The 19,429-nt window shown below is 48.3% G+C and overlaps 1 protein-coding gene across 2 annotated transcripts in view; it reads right to left on the bottom strand.

The window, feature by feature from the left end:
* Window positions 1–215: 215 nt before the first annotated feature.
* Window positions 216–19,429, bottom strand: part of INTS1 (integrator complex subunit 1) — a 28,410-nt gene continuing 9,196 nt past the window's right edge. Inside the window, exons 17-47 of one of the 2 annotated variants that reach the window (XM_069029602.1) lie at window positions 19,361–19,421; window positions 18,781–18,978; window positions 18,374–18,503; window positions 18,029–18,208; window positions 17,788–17,937; window positions 17,031–17,210; window positions 16,739–16,843; window positions 15,729–15,896; window positions 15,300–15,411; window positions 14,804–14,965; window positions 13,926–14,072; window positions 13,434–13,532; window positions 12,944–13,068; window positions 11,661–12,245; window positions 10,959–11,118; window positions 10,204–10,344; window positions 9,638–9,818; window positions 9,431–9,554; window positions 8,788–8,906; window positions 7,691–7,778; window positions 6,855–7,081; window positions 5,745–5,868; window positions 5,133–5,266; window positions 4,569–4,761; window positions 4,172–4,299; window positions 3,584–3,696; window positions 2,918–3,031; window positions 2,027–2,097; window positions 1,434–1,525; window positions 1,249–1,358; window positions 216–845 (exon numbers count right to left, since the gene is read on the bottom strand). In XM_069029602.1, coding sequence (XP_068885703.1) covers window positions 730–845; window positions 1,249–1,358; window positions 1,434–1,525; window positions 2,027–2,097; window positions 2,918–3,031; window positions 3,584–3,696; window positions 4,172–4,299; window positions 4,569–4,761; window positions 5,133–5,266; window positions 5,745–5,868; window positions 6,855–7,081; window positions 7,691–7,778; window positions 8,788–8,906; window positions 9,431–9,554; window positions 9,638–9,818; window positions 10,204–10,344; window positions 10,959–11,118; window positions 11,661–12,245; window positions 12,944–13,068; window positions 13,434–13,532; window positions 13,926–14,072; window positions 14,804–14,965; window positions 15,300–15,411; window positions 15,729–15,896; window positions 16,739–16,843; window positions 17,031–17,210; window positions 17,788–17,937; window positions 18,029–18,208; window positions 18,374–18,503; window positions 18,781–18,978; window positions 19,361–19,421 — 4,637 coding nt within the window. In that variant the 3' untranslated portion in view covers window positions 216–729. The remainder of the gene's footprint in view (window positions 846–1,248; window positions 1,359–1,433; window positions 1,526–2,026; window positions 2,098–2,917; window positions 3,032–3,583; window positions 3,697–4,171; window positions 4,300–4,568; window positions 4,762–5,132; window positions 5,267–5,744; window positions 5,869–6,854; window positions 7,082–7,690; window positions 7,779–8,787; window positions 8,907–9,430; window positions 9,555–9,637; window positions 9,819–10,203; window positions 10,345–10,958; window positions 11,119–11,660; window positions 12,246–12,943; window positions 13,069–13,433; window positions 13,533–13,925; window positions 14,073–14,803; window positions 14,966–15,299; window positions 15,412–15,728; window positions 15,897–16,738; window positions 16,844–17,030; window positions 17,211–17,787; window positions 17,938–18,028; window positions 18,209–18,373; window positions 18,504–18,780; window positions 18,979–19,360; window positions 19,422–19,429) is intronic. The other variant, XM_069029603.1, reaches the window with a different exon arrangement.

The raw sequence follows: 19,429 nt of genomic DNA, 5'->3' as shown, positions 1-19,429 counted from the left end.
CCTGTCAGCAGCTGACCAAGCTCATCCGTGGTACCCCAGTGACCCTTCCAAACCTGCTCCATTTCTTGCATATCCTGTAAAAGGCCAAGGCAGCTCTGTGAGCACTTGGCCATGGAGACAGGTCTTCCAGAGATGCTTTGTCTAGAATAACGAGAGAATGAAGTACAGGGGGAGAGGGAAGTCAAGCTACACCCAAGGGGGCAGAGAAAGGCACATTGGAAACAAAGAGAATTTTAATTATAAAATAAAAAAAAATAAAACACCCACTCCCAGAAACCAAAGTGGTCTCTCCCCCTGCACAAATCTGCATGTTCTCTCCAACACAGACAGTGCAGATATTTCAAGTGCAAGGGCCATCACTCACTCCCTTCTGCTCTCCCAGCAGAGAGAGACAACTCTTTTTGTCTTGGAGAGACAAAAAACCCCAAACAACAAACCAACAGCCACTGCCCCAAGACCCCATGAAGGAAGTGGTCCCTGTTTGGCACAATGTTCAGGAGATTTTTCTCCCACAATAATGGCATTTTAGCCAGCCAGATTGATCCTTGCCCCTTGCTGATCTTCAGTCAGCACCCTCTCCTTTTCCAGCAGTCTGGCCTGCCACATCCCCTCTTTGATCCTCCAGCAAACATGGGTTGCAATACACTGTTCTTCTTGGCAGGGCTGTAATGCAGCTGATGAATCCATTAAATTAATTCCTGTGGAAGTGAAACTCCCAGAACCACATGTTCATATCATGGCCTCCATGTGCAGGATCTTCAAAGCCTCTGAGATCTGAGAGCTGGTGTCGATCTGGCCGTACATGCCCACCAGGAAGGCCCTGTGCAGCAACACCGCTGCGTGCTCTGGGGGAGGGAAAGGCAGAGTGAGGACTGGCCCGAGGGCTCCGTGTGCAAGCAAGGACCAACAACCACCAACAACCACTGGGTGGGCATTTGCAGCTATGTGAGAAATGTCTCCCTCCATAAGAACACGGCCCAATCCACCCTCTAACAGCTCCGTGGGTTTGTGATTATGTGAGAGGTCACAGCTCAGAGAAAACTGTAAGGGAGACAAATCTACTTCAAGGAAGTCCCCCTTGTGTCTACGACAGCTCCCCTTGTGAAGCTCAGCCCAATTGGTATTGATGGCCTGGTCTAAGCAACAGTGATCCTGGGCAGCTTTCCAGGGGAGCTGTTCCCAGCACAGAACCCCAGCTTTGACCCTTGTGAAGCCAACCTTGCCCCAAAGGGGCAGATCTCCACTTACCTTGGCAAAGGAGGGTGTATTCAGGCAGGTTCCTCAGTGCTGTCTGCACCACCTCGAAGTCTCGGCTGCCCAGGCAGTACATGTAGGTGGGCAGGAAATCTGCAGCAATGCTGGGAGTGAAACATGACAGTGTCAGTACAGCCCAGATCACCAGGCAGCACAGCCTCAGTTCCAGGGCTGCTCACCTGGGGTTGTTCTGAATGGAGCGCAAAGCCAGGCTGAAGGCCAGGTTTCGGCAGGAATCCTCTGAGGAACTCATCAGCTTCTGTAGGTTTGTCTGGAAGATGGACAAATGTGGATCATGGGGCCATTCAGGGAGCACAAACTCCTCAGACTGGCATTACTCCCCCTCCACACCAATCCAGCCCAACACAAATCCAGCAGGTACTGGCTGATTCCAGAAATCCCCCCCTGTAAGAGATTATCCTGGTTTTGAATACTTTAAAGTACCCTTCTGTAATCTTATTTCATGTGGGACAGCTGAGTTTTTCCTAGTTTACAGCTTTTGCAACAGAGCTGCTCTGTTCTCTCCTTGCCCTGGGAAGAGGATAGAGGGTTAATTCTTCCTCTGACAAAGCAGATGATGGTTGACCCAGCATGCAATGGAGGAAATACTGCCTGCTCTCAGCAGGGCTAACTGAGGACACATTTCTCCTAAGGTGCTGCAACAACCATCCAAAAAGCAGAGGAAGGGAAGTGCTTAAGCTGGCTGTGCAACACAGACTCTGGTGAAAAGAATCCCTTCCTTCCAGTGGCAGTTTGAGACACCAATACTCACAGCAAAAAAGGCAAGAATTTCTGGCCTCCGTCTGGACATCTCATCGATGTCTGTCAGCACCTCCAGGATGTCTGCCAGAAGACACAGGTTGAAAAGGTGACTGATCCAGCAAAGAATCTTTTCTTTTTTCCCCACAAAACCAATCTCCCAAGCTGTCAAGGTTTCCCACTTGCACACAGAGGTAGTGTAATAAAGGCAGTTCTTCAAAAAGGAGGAGACCAGGGATGTGCCAGATCAGCACATCCCAACCTGCCCAGGCAGAGGAAGGAATGCAATGGGGTGAGAGGTTTCAGTTCCAGAACACTTTCTTCTGTAAGTAAAGACCTTCACAGAGTGTCTCTTTAAAAAACAGGGTCCAGGCAGGACATTTTTGTCCTATTCTACCTTGGAAGGAAAATCATCACAACTTAAGTTTAACACTGGACACCTGGAATTTCAGGAGGCTTTTGGAGAAGATTATTGTTCCCATATGCCAGGTTAACATGATTTTCTTCCATGAAGGCCATTTGGGGATTTCTAACAAACCCTGCTTCTCATCAGTTTGGTATTTCATTCCTATCAGCACTTCAGACTTGGCTCAGACTGTAGCATTCCTTGATTTACTCATACTATCTCCCAAAATGCTTAAAGATCCTTGAAGAGCCCCAAAGCAGAGGCCACTGAATTACTGCTGAGCTAAGTGATAACAGAATCATAGGAAGCCTCTGTCACAGAATCACAGGAGGTTACGGACAAGTTAATCCAAAAATGGAACAATATCCTAACTGCTGGTGACTTCCAAACACAAGACTGACACAGGAAACCAGGCTGCTGCTGACAGATAAGTAACAAGGTTAACAAATGCCTGCGTTTGCCCTGTGTCTTTGCACAGCTCTGCAGGTCCTCACTCACCCTCCACTGTTTGGCCTCTGGAGAGCCTCTTCATATACGGGGCCATTTCAGCCGGCGTGAGGGGAGTGAAGAGGGACACGCTGACGAGGGGGAGAGAACCAGCAGCTGCTTCATCTGGGGGGAGAGAGAGAGAGCAGGGCACTCCTGACAGCCAATATTCCCTCCCAGTGCAGTGGTGTATCATGAACCACCAGCAATGCTGTGATCCAATTCCTGGCTCTCACACTGTCTCTAATCTCACTGCACCTCCTGTCACCCCCTCAGCTGACACTGAGGAGGAAGCTTTGCAAGCTCTTTAAATACTGAATAATGTTCCCATGCAAGCTGTGCAAGCTGTAAACAGTGGAAGAGTGGATGTGCCCTTAGAGTCCCCCCAACAGGTCAATCCCTAAGTGTGGATTAAAAGGGCAAAATCCACAACCAGGAAACTCACCCCTGTTAAGGGCTGTTGTTCTGCTCCAGTAGTGATATCACTGGCAGCAAAACAAATTAACCCATCCCAGATCTGGTTCCCAACTGCTGAGCATACAAGTGCCATTCTCCACTCTAAACACACATTGAGCTGTTACAAAAACAAGCACAGCATACACCCCACAAAAACACCTCTTCTCCAAAACAGACTGCAGGTTCACCAGCTGGAATAACTCTTCCCCCACCCAGACTCACCATCCTTCTCTTCATCAGAGCCCCTGTCCAAGATGCCACTCTTACTAGGCAGACTCAGCCCAGCCAGGAGGGACTTCAGCATCGCTAGGTCACTGTTGTCTGATGACAGGTCACTGGGAAAAAGAGGGGCTGTGTTTGGCTTTCAGTAGCAATAAGGGCATGAGCACAAGTAACAGCAGAGATATGTACACTGAAACAAAGAGCTGCTCAGAAGAAGAAACAAGATTTTTCCTTTCTTCGTAACTGGAACACAAATGCAGTTTCCCTACATATCTGCAGGTGGGACCCTGCAGCCACTGCTCTGGGGAAAGACCCTCCAGCTGCCCCTCTGGAAAAGTTGCAGGGCACTATAATACCTCAATATGCTGTTTAGGCCATTATGTGAGTTGAAGTCATTATGTGACTTCCTTGGGCTCAGTTTTCACCTATAAGAAAAGAGATATGCTGCTCATCTCAATAGAGTCTTAAGGGAGCCAAGGGTGAAAAAGTGCCATATTAGCAGCTACTCTGTCACATTTTGCTGTCTTCTGTCTGATTAGCTCCTGGCAATCTGACTGTGCATGGGCTGACAGGCATGAGTAAGCTTACTGGAGTGGATCCGAGTGCTTCTGCAAGAAGGAGACAGCTGCCTGGGCATTGCATGTGATGTACTTGTGGATGAACTGGACAAACTTGCTGATGAAGGCAGCCAGGTGCCGCGAGGATTTTCTGTAGTTCTGGGAAAGGATCAAGAAGGTGAGAGTTAACAACAAAAAAAGCAGCAGTGCACTGCCCTATCCTGCACCTCTGGGTACCACGGAGTGGTTTATTCATCTCCTGCCTCCTCTTCAAGCTCTCCAAGGTACTTAATGCACTTTTTTGTTCTTAGGCATTTAGGAAGGCTTTCCCTTCGAATGAGAAGAGCCGAGGTTGGCCCTGTGTTACACGAGCTTCCCCATCTAGTGGCCAGCAGCCGGCACACGGAGGGAAGCAGGGATTTCCCTACCAGCAGCAGACGGATGAAGGACAGGAGACAGTCCCAGAGTGCCGCCTGGTGCTCGTTCTGGAAGACCTGCGGCTGGAGCAGCTCCAGGATCCCCAGGACGTGGATGAAGAAGGTCAAGTGGTTCTGCTGCCTGAACTCCTGGAAATTGAGGTGAACGCGGCCGTGCAGCAGTGCTGCAATCATTGGCAAGTGCCTGAAACAACAAATAAGAAAATCCAGGTCTAGATCTTTCAAGAAAGTTACATTTCACCTCAGTTCCCGGAAGGCAAAATCCCTTATCCTCTCTCAGAGCTCCGGACTTGATCCCTACACCCATAGACTCAGCAAGCCCCATTTCTCACCCATATTCTGTTCTCTAGTCTTTAATTCCAACATTATTTCCTGACAGACACAAGGTGTTGCCTCATTGTAAGAGATGCAACTTTGCTGCCTTTTCTCTTGACTTCGGTACATGAAGGTGAATTCTCTCACCATCATTGTGATGGCTGCAAGTTTGTTCCCTTTCTAGGACAAGGGTGGATGCTTTTCACTGAACCCCAGGCACACACAGGGAGAGAGAGGTACCTAAGGAGGAGGATGGGATGGGCCACAGCCAACTTCCTGCAGGCCATATTGGCATCCCACACGCGGCTTTCAGATGACTTGGAGTCACTGGTGTCTGCGAGGAGGTTAATGAATCTGTGAACCAGGGCATCAAGCTGGAAGAAAAATAATGAGCAAACTGTTAAGTAGTTTAATGTACAAACCAGCCCCTGGCTCTCCAGCAGTGTTTCCCAATTCCTTTCCAGCTACACAGGGGGGTTGACAGAAATTATTTTCAGGTAGAATCTGTGAGTAGATGCAGGATTCCAGCTGGCATGGGATCTGAAGTCCACAGTCCCTGCAGACATCAAAGCAGGATCAGATGCCTGTACACTTGTGCTTTACAGAAGCCTTTGGCACACAGAAGCTTGTGGAGCTTACACTATTTTATAGAAGGACACTGCAAAATAAACCACACCAGAACTCTCTGCTCTGGAGAGTGCAAGGAGGGAAGGGGTAACAAAAGAGCAAAATAAAGAAACCAAAGTCATCCAGGAAGCTTTTGCCAGTCTTTGCCTTCTAAACTGGGCATCAAGGCAGCATCCATTCTGCATAGATAACTAGAAAGGGGCTTTCCTATGCCTCTAACTTTACCTTGCAAGTGCTGCTGTCTCTGGCTCCTTCGCTGGTAAGAAGCATCTCAGGCATAGGCACAAGGAGCTCAGGTAGTTGCAGGTATATCTGCAGCAGAAGGTCCTGGCAGCATTTCCCCACAGAGCTAAAGGAGAAAGGGTGATGTCAGCCACTGGCTACTACGTTAGTTCAACTAGCAAACATCCCAGACCCACCAGATTACTAACAGCCTTCCTGCACGTGGCAAACAGAGCATGTGAAAACACAGACATCACTAATCTCAACCAGTGTTCTTTAAGTCTTTGCTTCTTTGGGACAACTCAGGTCATTCACTTTCTGCAGGGATCCATCCACAGTCTATGGGGATCCACTTGCAGCTAGAAAACTGCAGTTCCAAAGGGCAAAGGACAAGAAAGCTCTGCTTACATCTCTAGTGCAGAGTTCCTGCATGTGGTACTCATGGTCAGCCCCAACTCAACTGGAAAAGAAATCAGAGCCACAACTATTCAGACTGCCCACCATGTTCTCTACACACCTGAAAGCCCTGGAGATGCCTGGCACAGTCTGCACTGGGAGGAAGTAGAAAGCAACAGCAACTGAGGTTACTCAGAATGTCTCCTAATATCACCATAAGCAACGTTGGAATTAGGTCAGTTCCTTTCACTGCCTTGAAAACGTCATCTTCCTGTTCTTTCCACAGTCCTAAAATAGCTTTTAGGAAACAATCTGGTCTCCATTCAGCTTTGAAAGCAAGTCAGAAGCAGGATGTATTATAAGCAGTGACTCAAGGGATGAGTAGACAAGAAATCCCACATTAGGAACTAGTAATTAAAAATAACCATTGCCTTAAAGAAAGGAAAAAAAACCAAGCATGTCAAGAATTTCATTCTGAAGTCCTAAAAGCAAAAGCACCCTTAAACTTCACTTTTGAAGTCACCTTCCTGGTCTGAGTACCACTTAAAATCACTTGTTATTCCCCCAGACCTCGGGGAGGATAGTGTGCACTTTTCATACAGGCTCTGGAACATGATATTCTTAATGAAGACATACTGGCAAGTCTCATCATTACCTGCCTGCCTGTGCCCAAGAACCACAATTCCAGCAGACAATGCTCCTCATTTGCAGCCTCACCTGCTTCCCCACTGCTGGATGCAGCTGGTCAAATACTCTGTTACTTTTTTGATGTTCTCAAGGTCTCCATGGGAACAACTGAGCAACAATGGCAGTCGAGACTGGATGAGTGTGCAGGAGGCCTCGTCAGTGTTCTGGTATCTGGTCTCTGCTTCAGCCAGGATCAGCTCCACCATGCTGATCAATTCTGATGCCTTCAAGTGGAGCACGAATTCCTCACGGCGCTTCTGTAATGCAAGAGAACACCCCAAATAATTCCACACCAAATCCCAAGATCCTTAGTTCCTTCTAGTCACACCTTCCCCAAATGGGATGGAGCATCTCAGAACCAGACTTAAGAATGGCCCCATATCTAGAGCTCTGAAAGCATCACAGCCCCAAGTAAAACCTCCTTACCCCTCCTCTACTTCATTTACTTCCATCTCAGCACATGTAATGGGTCAGAAATCATAATTCAGTCACCAAACCAATGAAATTTTGTGGAGAAGAGACACAGCCTCCTTTTCTTTGTAAAATGGCAATTATCCCATGCTGGGTTTTTAGCCTGCTTGCCACTGTAGCCTTGTGCCTTTACCAGATATTGTGGCAATTGCTGCAGGTGAAATGCCAAGTGGGCAAACTTTGTGCATTCCTATCAGCTTTTTGGACTCTAAATTGCCACTGTAATATGTAACACAGCAGAGCAGCTAAATAACCAGCTGAGGTACAGGCAGCAAACTTGGCACACGCCACCTGAATCACTCCAGCCACCTCTTGGCCACAGAAACATCAGGTACTGTGAAAACATTGCCTCTCACTCCATCCAGAGAGGAATCTTGGAAGAACTGAACCAATACCTGAGGAGTTCTCTGGTCCCTCCCCTGCCAGATCCGAGGAATGTGAATACAGGCCCACAAGAAATCCAAGGATGCAGTTGGGTCAAACCTGCCAGAAGACAAAAGAAGATAGATTTGCAATTAAAGTCAACACAGCCCTCGGGCAGCACACAAACACATGGAAGCACCACTAAACATGATGAGTGCTGTGAAGAAAGAAACATCTGCAAATGTAAAAATAGGATCTATTAAGTCCCGAGAAGGGGGTTGGTTCTGTTCCCAGATTATGACTAAATATTTGTTGCAATAAGCACAGCACAGGGCGCAGAGCAGAACAAATGACATTCAGCAAGTGTGGGGGCCACGTGGAGCCTTGCACCAAGGCCAGGAGTTGGTCATCAACACAAACAGTTGGTACAATCAGACCAATGACCTTACTGTCCCAGTGTGTGGAATATCCTATCACAGCTGTTACCTTGAACTGAGCAGTGCATGTAATTTTGAGCAAGAAATCAAGAATAAAATAATAAACTGAAATACCACCAGTTTTAGAAGTATTGCTGTTATTAGGTGTCAGTATTTCCTGGTCCATAAGTGTAAAAACAAGTTTAAGCACAATACTACTACAGTGGAATTTCAGTATTTGAGAGCTGTATAGAGAAGCTGAGAGCTAGGGCTGCTGCAGAGATCAGAACTGGGAGCCTGATGTCACAAAAGGAGTAGAGAAAGACTGGAAATGGAGTTTAGTACAATCAAAAGATCCATCCGAGCCTGCCCAGGTACAGAGACAGCCCTCAGTTCGCTATCCAAGACGTCCTGCAACCCCTGTGCTCATAAAGATTATCACCAAGGGCAGTGCAAGATGGATTACCCACAATTAGCACTTCCTGTTTAGAACACAGCCAAATCTTTATGTGCTGCGTCCATCAAACAGTAGGTAATGTTTATATCAAGGTACACAAATCAGCAGGACTGAAATCAGCATCCTTCTCACAAAGTCTGTTTTTGGCTGATTTACATCTCCTGGCAGACACATCATGAATATGGCAGGTCTTGTTCTCTCTCAGACAGAGTTGCCCAGCTCAATCCCTTGGCTAGGCCTGACAAACAAGACTCACCTTTGCTCCCTGTTCCTGCCAAGCAGAAGCCTGATGCACTGGTGCAGTGTGGTCCAGCTGGACTGGTGAGTCAGAAGAGCCAAGAGGTATGGGCGGAAGGAGGGCACCTGGGACCCTGCCTGGAAGCACCAAAAGAGGAAGAGATTAATGAACAGATCCTGGTAGCGAGGTGGATGTAGGAGATGCCATGTGTACTGCACAAGGATGACAATCCAGATGGGCAGACAGCACACACAGCACGAGGATTTAGGGCAGCACTTTCTAACAGAACATGGCATCAGATGTGAAATTCAGTTTCAGCCTTTGGCATGGCACTTTGGGCAAGCTATTGATCTGCCTGCAAAAATACCAGTGAAAACACAGCTGGCTGAGATGTTATGGGACCATGTTGGGTCTGTAAGGCACTTTGAAGTCCTTAAAAGAACACAGCTGAGGAAATATAAAGATAAGAGGAAACATAAGCCTTGCACTGGCAAATGTGAGCCTTGCACAGAACTGTCCTCCTAGTCAGCTTGTACTGCTTTGGAACTCATACAGTAACCTGTAGCAGAACATGAACTACCCCTTGCCCTGTTTCCAGGTGCAGGTCAGTCCCCCAGAAAGTCGTTTCAGCACCGCAGTCCCTCAGCCCAACAACTCTTACTTTGTTCCAAGAGAACAGTAGCTTCTGCTGGAGATCAGGGCAGCTGCTGATGACCTCCGGGTCCAACATCTCCAGCCAGTCATTGAGAAGGCCAGAGGCAGGCCCTGGCCAAGCTGACTCAGCACTGTGGACAAAGGAACGCCAGTGTCACCGGGGATACCATGCACCCAGACCTACCCATGAATTCCCATCGTTGCCTTGGCTCACCTGCAACTCTCCACCTCCTTCTTTACTGGTGTTTCTTCTTTGTCCTGGAGCAACAAGGAGCACACCACAGCAATTGGTTTCATAGCAGGACACCTGGCAGTGGTCTCAACAGAAGCTGAGAAGAGGACAGTCAGAAGCTCCTCCAGGTATGGAGAGTGGGTTTCAATCAGACCTTGAAGGACTAGCAGAGGGAGAAAGATGCCACTCATTAACTTCAGGATGTGGTAAAAGGTATGGAACCTTGCAAGTATTATTCCTGATAGCCAGACTCACTGAGGGAGAGGGAAGCCATTTTTTATCTGGGATAGTAGGCTTCCATTTCTCTTTTTGCTAGTGGAAACCAACAGTGTGCTCAGAGACTTAATCCCAGCCCCAGATCAGAGTTTATAAACCCACATACAGTAGGGCAAAGGAGGTGATAAAAGACAGGGTCAAGCTTAGATCAGTTCACATTTTCTGATTCAGGGAGAAGGCAGATTCCCACAGCCTGCACAGTAGGCACTCCCTTGCTGGGCTGGAAGTTCAAGCTGCTGCTGCAAAGGAGGAGAGCAGAAGGACATCCATACCTTTGCTGATAAGCTCTGGCTCCACATTACACTTCTCTCCTGATTTCAGAGTTGCAATGATGGCACAGACCGTGGAACTGATCAAGTCAAGGTCACGACGGAAAGAAAGAGCTTCTGTGAGGTGCAAGAAGCCACCTCGAACTGCAATGAAATCACAGCACTGGTATCACACAGGGACAAGCCAGCCCCGCATCAGACCTCCCTCCTACAGATTTCTGTGTGGCTCCAGGGCACATCTACTCAAACATACAAATGCACATTCTAATGCCATTTACGGCCACCACAACCCTTGACAGCTCTCCTGCATGTTACATGTGGGTAAGAGAAAGCTCTGTAACTACAAACCCATTTCCATGCCCAAGCTCTTGGTTAGACTCCTGCTCCCAAGGGATGGCAGATGATAAACAACTCTACAAGTCATGATGTGACCTTGTTCCAGAGGCATTCCTGCATGCTCATCTACCAAAACTACAGCTCACACAGAATTCCTGGCCTGAGAAACAGGAAGTTTTCTCTGAGAGATCTGCTGTGCTTGATGAGATGATACCAGGTTTCTACTGCAAGCCCCCAGAGCTAAGGCACTTGTTCAAACCCTCAAGGAGTTTCTGCAGCCCAGTGTACTACTTTTGCTACTCCTTACAACACGTGTTTAAAAGGCTGCCCACCACACTTCCTGCTCCAGGTACAGTTTTGTTTGTCTCTTTCTTGTCCCACTTTGTCCCCTCTGAGTCCCATAAGCTGCCCACTGCCAGTACCATCACTGATCCTGTGCCTTGAGGAGTATTGCACAGCAAAGGCCTTCAGCTGAGCTCGCAGGGGACCATCTTCCACCGCAGGGTTCTCCAGCCACTGCAGCATCTGCATGAGCACTTTGAAGAAGAGCGAGGAGAAGGCAGTGTCCTGTGGCATGGAGCGCTGGGAAGAAATGCTTTACAGTGAGGGTGGTGAGGCACTGGCATAGGTTGCCCAGAGGTTCTGGACTCCCCATCCCTAAAGGTGTTCAAGGCCAGGTTGGATGGGCTTGGAGCAACCTGATCTAGTGCAAGGTGCCCCTGCCTGTGGCAGGGGAATTGGAACTAGACAATCTTTAAGGTGCCTTCCAACCAAAACCATTCTATGACTCTATGAATTAGACTTTATCTCTCAAACTGTCTGCAAACGCCTTGGCTCGTACGACATGTCCAACACCACAATACAACACAGACTAGAGATCCCAAAACCAGCAGAGACCTACAGCTGTAAATCCAAAAAAGAGTTACCAGGCTAGGTAAGGTACTCCTAATCCTGCAGGTAATTTCAGCAGTGCAATTAGGGCCACCCTGCATCCAGATGCCCACGGCCAGGCAACCTGAGCTGAGCATTACACAGGTGTGCACACAGCAGAGCAGATGCACTGCAGATTTCCCATTTCTCCCCACCTCACCCCTCTTCATGAAACGCTCCCAAAAGCCACTCACGTGGTACTGGTAGAGCTGGCGCATGAGCGGGCAGGAGATGAAGTGGTGGCGGTGCATGGCCATGACCAGGGCACCGCTGTGCGCCGAGTTGAGCAGCGCAGCCACCGCCTGCAGCAGCCGCGCCGCCATCCCGCTCGCCGTGATCCCGCTCGCTGTGATCCCGCTCGCTGTGATCCCGCTCGCCGTGATCCCGCTCGCTGTGATCCCGCTCGCTGTGATCCCGCTCGTTGTCATCCCACTCGCTGCCATCCCGCTCGCCGTGATCCCGCTCGCCGTGATCCCGCTCGTTGCCATCCCGCTCGCTGCCATCCCGCTCGCCGCCATCCCGCTCGCCGTGATCCCGCTCGCTGCCATCCCGCTCGCCGTGATCCCGCTCGCTGCCATCCCGCTCGCTGCCATCCCGCTCGCTGCCATCCCGCTCGCTGCCATCCCGCTCGCTGCCATCCCACTCGTTGTGATCCCGCTCGCCGGCGCGGCCCCTTGGCGGATGTGAGCCAGCTCCTGCCCCAGCGCCTGCTGCAGTGCCAGGGCCAGCGGCCGCAGGCTGGAGTTCTGCCACCGTGGGTCCGGGGTCAGTGGGAAAAGCTGGGGGATACAACACAGAGTACGTTTATGACAGCCAGTGAAAAGGGCTTGCTGTACCATGAACACCCCGAGGCAGAGGAGCGATTTATCTCGTATAGTTACACTGACTGTGGGCTAACAGGAACCTCCTGATACAGCTTCTTCTACATTCTAGTGCCTGGCACATGAACATAAGCAGCATCTCTGCAATCCCAACATGACTACCAACACTGACACTGCAGGGGAATCCTACTACTCAAATACCAACAACTAACTTGGCCAATTAATTCCCTGTAGGCTCCTTCTGGAGTCAGTGGAGGGTGGGAAGCTCTGTAAGTAGGCAAGCCAGAGTACAAATGCTGTTTGCACACAGCTTTTCTGCCAGGGCCCTGTGAGCATTTCACAAATCCTGCATCCACTGCTGAGAGGAAAGGCACTATACACAGAACAAACAAGGTGCAGAGACAGCAACATGCTACTAGGTAGTGACAGTACTAGGCATGATCAAAAGCCACATCACGTTCCAACTGCAAGAAAAAATTCCTGCCAGTATCAACTCCACCAGGCTGTAATGGCATGGCCTCGTTGCATCAGGGCTTTCATATTTATTGCCAGCAAACACTGCAGGATAAGGGGTCACAAGATGCAAGTATAAGAGAGATGGATTCTGTAAAGCTGCTGCAGGGAAGCAGCTACTCAGCTGGAGATTGTAACAGTACCTGCAGAAAGATGCCTGCCAGATCATCTTCTGGGCCCAGAACACGGACCTGGCTCAAGGCCCGGATCCGGCTCTGACTTTGAGAGTTTTCAGGACTAGATTTTGACCTTGCAGTCTCAGCACTGTCTGCAAGAGGAATAAAAGGAAAGAAAGGAAAATGCTGTTATGGTAGAAAGCATCTGGAGCCCCGACACCAGATCACTTTCAGCTTTACAGTCTCTAACTACTGAGGAATTCAGCAGCTTTTCTCTTGAGTCCAAGCAAGACCTATTTTTCCATATCACAGAAAAACTCACTGTAATAAACTCCAAAAATATTGGAATTTCTCCCTTTGCCAGAAGCAAAAAACCTCTAAAAAGGACTGGTGTCTAACTTGCTGGTATATTGCAACATGACTGCTTTTGAAGACAGCACTGCCTGCTCTTCTCAACAGCAACAAAGGAGGGAAGTTTGGAAGATGACTTTGACATTTAGGCTATCCCAGGCAGTACCTCGGCGGGCTGGTAAGGAGGCAGTAAGCAAGGAGTGGAAAGTCTGGCCTCCTGTTGCTCCTCTCTCATGTTGAACCTCCACAAGATGAGCCATGTAGTCTGAAAAAAGGAGGAAATAACAGCACATCATCATCTTGCCCTCTTCAGTAAAGCAGGACAGAATTGGGTGTTTGTACAGCTCCCACAGACAAGAGAATCTGCTGTTCCTATAAACTTCATAACATGATGCCTTGAAAACTTTGTTTCTTTTACAAAGTACCTCCCAAACTACTTTTTGACTCTGTGCGCTCCAATCCAAAAAATCCTTCTCTATTTTGAGAAATACAACCAAGGGCCACCCAGGTGTCTACAGTGACAACAAGCTGCCAAAGCAGCCTGTGCACAAAGTTTGCTGAGCTAGCTTGGATTTTTCCAAGGAAGTCACAGGAGATACTCATGGAAACTGTTCAAGAAAAAGTTAAATGCCTAGTCAGCCTCATCTGCAGCTCTTACTCTTGTCCATGATGTTCTGCTCCAGCGTCTGTGGGTCATGAGATACTGCCTGATCCAGGTACTGCAGAAGTTTGCTCATGCTGGAAACTGGGATTCCAAAGGACTGAACAAAGAGAAGCAGCTGCTGTGGCTCCAGGTCCTGCAGGGCTGAAATACACAAACACTGAGTCCTCAGACCTCTGAACTGCCCACAGAGTGTCATCTTTATTACCTGATCTTTATGCTTTTGTCTGGACCAGCAGTGACACATTAATGACAGGGCTGCAGAGAGCCTAAAGCCAGAAGTCTGACAGCTGCCTGCTATATTTTCTTTCCTCTGCAAATCATTGCCGCCTTATTGCATCTTCCAGTTAATTCACTCACTGGCTAATTTGATCTTCTGCTTAATTTTATTAGAACCTCAGTAATGCAATCATTTGTATTAAAAAATAACTTCCACCCTATCTCTTGATGGCTGCAGGCAGGAATTATTGAATAATTCAATCACTGGCTATAGACAGCTGTCATTTAATTAGTAAAATGGGATGAAAGCACTGAATACCAAGAAGAAAGAGAGCACCGACAAGTGGTATGAGGACCAGAGTAACCAGAGGTTTAGCTTATATCCTTCAGGCACAGCTTCCCACAGTGCTGTGCCTGTTGTCTGGTGACTGCATAGTTGTACAAGAGATGGGACCTCAATTCAGAGCCCCCCATTCCTTTAAAATACACAGAAAGCACAATATCCATTCAGACTCACTCCCCTCCCTACTTTAAAAGTGACAGATAGCTCCATCCAAAGGCATCCCAGTAGGATGGCTGGGCACACTTGAGCAGGGAAAGCTCTCCCTTTCCTTTCAGCAGGGTCTGAAACACCAATGAACATGCCACAGGCTCACCTGCATCCACGAGACGTGGGACCTCGGAGCGGATCATCCGCAGCTTCAGCCAGTCAGGGAGCAGCAGAGCTTCCTCAGAGGTGTCAACCAGAAAAGCAGTAGGAAGAGGCTTTTTCTCCGGGAACCATATATCCAGTAAGGTGTAAAAATCACCATCTCCTGCTTAAGAGTGGATACAAAATTATTTCCCATGTTCACAAGCACCTAGAACACCCTGCCCTTCTCTATCTGTACACCAGAACACACCATTGTTTGTTTTAGTATTTCCTGCTGTCTGCAGAAAGAAAAAAAAAGAAAAAATAAATCAGCCTGCAAATCCTTCACTCTCTGCAGCAATATTCTGATAAATCTTACAGCTACAAACAAGTAGTGCAAGGGCTGAGCCTGCGAGTAGAAGGATTAACACCAGCCTGAGCTGTTAGGAGATAGCAGATAGAGAAAAGCCTCCCTGTATTCTCCATTACTCCCTGAAAAAATCTGAGCATATTTCACTAACCTTGAGGTGGCCCCAGTGTCAGGAGAATAACCATGGCATGGACCACAAGGATGTGCATGGTGGCTGTTTCCCCACTAGTCCAACGAAGGAACACCTGATCCTGGGACTCTGACTGGAAAAAGACAGGAAAAGACAGGATGAGCAAAGGTGGGGAGAGAAAGGAGAACACGAGAATGGACAACTTTAGTCAGACCATAGTTCCCAATATCATCAGCAGTGGCCACAAAAGATACTTGGGGAAAAGTTAAAAAGGCTTTTTACAAACACATAGGCTTGGCTCTGATACTATGCCACGATCCAATTATTTTCAGATCAGGGAATTCTTGAGCTGGACTTGGTTTATTCAAATTGAGTAACCCATAAAGGGCTTCTGTTTTGTTAACCTGTCCAGTCTGTGTGACCTGCTGAGGCAAGGCAGGAGGCACTCACCCAGCTGTACACCTCCTCGCCCTCCTTGCTCTGCCGCATGCGCTTGATGTAGCGGGAGAAGATGGAGAGCAGAGCCACGAGCACTGCGTCGGACTCAGCACTGTAGGAGAGCTTGGAGAACAGGTGGGACATGATGGTGGAGCGCTCCACGATCAGTCGGGCAACATCCTGCAAGGGAAAAACATCCAGGAGGTCTTTACTGCAAAACACAGCCAGGTGCCCGTTTCACTGCACTGTTCTCCAGGTTCTATCATCAGCCCGGTAAATGCCACTCTGGAGATCAGTTTGTGGAATCAAGAGTAGAACTGACACAAGAGGGACAAAGCCAGTGCTTTGCATGCATCTTCCAGTGTCCCCAGCGGAGCACAGATGCCTTCTGATGCAGCCCATTAAAGTAAGCATTTACATAGCATTTCTCTGAAGAAAAAGATCTACTGACGCTTACCATTTAACCTCCTCCATGTATCTAAACAGATCTATGGAGGCACTATCAGCACATGAGTCTTAAAAGCAACAAAAAAAGCACCCACGGAGAAAAATGAAAAAAAAAAAAATCATTATTAAAAAAAAATCCACCAAAAGCTTTTCTAGAAAGAAAAAAACCCCCATAAACAAATACACCCAGAAATCTAGTTTTGGTTATAGGAGAGTACATATCTACCACTAAAATTCCTGATTTCCCATTCTCTCCCCAAGCACATATGACTGCAGGTTTAGCACCTGCTTACTTATGAAACACTGTCAGGTGATGGGATTTCCATCAAACCACTATCCACTCTTGCATTCCCCATTCCAGCTGATGGGCTGTTGGACTGGAAGTTATTGCTCTGATACCATTTCGTTATATGAACCAAAGACACAGCTTGCCTTTAAACCCGTACAGAAAGACACAAACATGCAGTTATCAGAGTAACATGCTCCCCAAAACTCATCCTGGCGGTACAGCAAGTCCCTTGCCTACCACTGTCCTGGGTCATGCCACGTGTCCCCCATGTGATCCCTCCCCTCACCAGAGCAAGGTCGTTGTGCTGTCCCTGCTCTTCCACTGGGGCGTGCTGGGAGAGGTACACCAGGTAAGCACTGATGGTCTGGGGATCTGTCTCCATGTGGATGGCCTAGAATGAGAATTCCTTTCATTAGAAATCAAGACTTAGTGAAAACAAGCACCAGCATAAGCAAAATTCTTCTGCAAGCATATAAACATGTCAATATCGCAGCCAGATCCAATTCGTTTCAATCTGTTTGAGCAGGAGTAGAAAAAGAACAAGCTGGACACTCCTTCCTTCAGCTGCTTACACCCACCTGCTGCAAGGCCAGAGCTGTCGTGGCTCTCACACTGTCAAACAGTGGCAGCCTCGGGAGGTCTCTCAGCAGCCACTGATATCCCTGCAGCAGCTCAGAATCGCCCGAGTCTTCTTCCATGGGGTGATCCTTCTCCTCCCCATCACGCATTCCTCCTTCCGACAGCACCAAGGACAGGCCCTGCACAAGTCACAAGGATATGGCTGCTGCATTTGAAGCCACAGCCACAGCTGGACTGGGAGTTTCAAACCAGTGAATATAACAGAAACGTGCTTCAAACACCGCAGAACGATCCAAATGCAGCACAACAGGTTTCATCTCATTTAATATGTTTTCTTGACAGATACCATGCTTGAAGTTTCAGTCTGAGCATCATCTTTCTGAGCTCCCTGCAATTCTCTTTGCCTTGACTATGCTCCAGAGCACCAGGCACTCACTCACTCCCTCTCCCCACAGAAAACAGCCTCTGCCAATTACTCTACATGGCACACAATCTCCTGAGTCTACACCTGAACTTCACAGGAAACAAAGCAAAATCCAGCTCTATCTTAAGAAAAAGTACAATTTGGCTGTTGAACAATAACTTCTGAGCAGCAGGGAGCAGAAGTGCATTTGATGGGGTTGGAGATTGAGACAAGTCACTGAAGGAGGATGACATGAAACAATTTCACTGCGTTGGCTCTGGACTCAAGATAACCTAGGGCTCTGCCCTGGGCTTCAGACAGACCCCAGCCAAGATGATTTGCATTCTGCTCACCTTCATGGCCAGGACCCGGGAAGCCACCTGGGAGGAACTCAGGCGTCGCAGGAAGTAGTCAAGCACCTCACAGGTTGTCTGTTCATCTGCTTTGGGTCCCAACAGCAAGTCTTGCAAGCGTCCAAGCAACTGCCTTTGTTTCTGTTGTCTCTGTGGAGTGAGAAGTTGGCCTGTCCAGTGAAATCAAATCTGGGATGCACAGGAAGTAGGTAACAGAAGGGATCCTCAAGAGATTGCTCACCTGGCGTTTCTTGGCACGCTGGTCCTTACTCTCACCCTCCTCTTCTTCTTCACCTGAGGTCGATTCATCAGCAGCATCATGAAGCAGGAACTCACAAAGGCACTGCACGGGCAGGACATCCAAGGAGCCCTCGCTGGACTGAACCAGATCTGCCAGCCATGGCATTGACTGTGATGAGGCCTGGGAAGGATGAGAGTAACAAGTCCAGCAGAACACAGATGCAGCACACTGATCACTTAATTCTTGAGCAGCAAACCACCTTCCCCTGAATCTCACTTAGCTTCCTTTTGCCCCTTACTCTGCTCAAGTTTCAGAGACGAGGGATCCAGTCCCACCACAGCCCACCTGTCTTTGAATGATGTTGAGAAGAAAGTCAGGATGGCGACTGCGACACAGAAGGTGGCCCAAGCGAAGTGACTGGTTCAGGCTTTTCACCTGCTCCAGGACATGTGGTGGAGGTCTGCGAGGGGGGCCCCTGTCACAGAAACAACAAGTTATTCACAGGCTGACAGACTTTGGTGTGATGAGGATCAGTCAGTTCAGTAGTGCATGAGGGGTCTATAGGAAGGTGGCAGGAAGGTTGGAACCAGATGATCTTCCAAACCAAACCATTTTATGATTCTGTGATCCCATGGGCTACCACACCACAGGGTTCTTCTTCCCCACATCAACCACCCTGTGGAGGAGCAGGGTTTCCTGACTAGTGTTAACTGGGATTTCACGATGGCACCCGAATGCAGAAGGCTACTTACTGAGGGTCCAGACTTGTCAGCTGGGACAGCAAGAGGCTGCTGCTTTCTGTAATTGTTTGTTTTGTGGATGCAGCAGCCAGATGACCCTCAAATGCAAGAATCTCTTGTTTTTCTCTCTGGGAGATTTGGAGTTCACGATTAATCATCTCTGTGCGTGTCTCCTCATCCGTCAAGGTACATTGAGGATAGGAATAATTACTGAGAAAAAAAGTTTAAAAAAAGGAAACGGTTATCTTGTCCTATTCAGAATTAATGAATCGCAGTCAGGAAGAACACAGGACCTCAGCTCTGATAGACAATGTAGAAAAAAACAAGTAGCTTCTCAGTGGAGCCAGGAGACTGAGACCTTCTCAGCAAGGCACAGCAGTCATCCCCCTCCCCCTTCTTCTCAGCTTTATTCCCTTGCTTATAATATTTTTGTCAAGGGAAGGCACTTTTCCCACTCCAACTGCAGTGTTGATGCCAGTTTATTTTACACCAGTCCCACTGGAAAGGAAGGAGTCGCATGGCACAAACTTAATTCAGAAATGTGTGTTTTCAGTGGTCTATCTGATTTATGTAGAGATTTAACCATACTAACTTGGTCATGACCATTTCCATGAGCATCTTTAGAGAGGGGTACTCCTCCCATGCAGCCAGACCTGCAGCA

Source organism: Aphelocoma coerulescens, chromosome 14 (genome assembly GCF_041296385.1).
Source record: "Aphelocoma coerulescens isolate FSJ_1873_10779 chromosome 14, UR_Acoe_1.0, whole genome shotgun sequence".
Lineage (NCBI taxonomy): Eukaryota > Metazoa > Chordata > Aves > Passeriformes > Corvidae > Aphelocoma > Aphelocoma coerulescens.
This window is presented reverse-complemented; position numbering and strand designations above follow the sequence as displayed.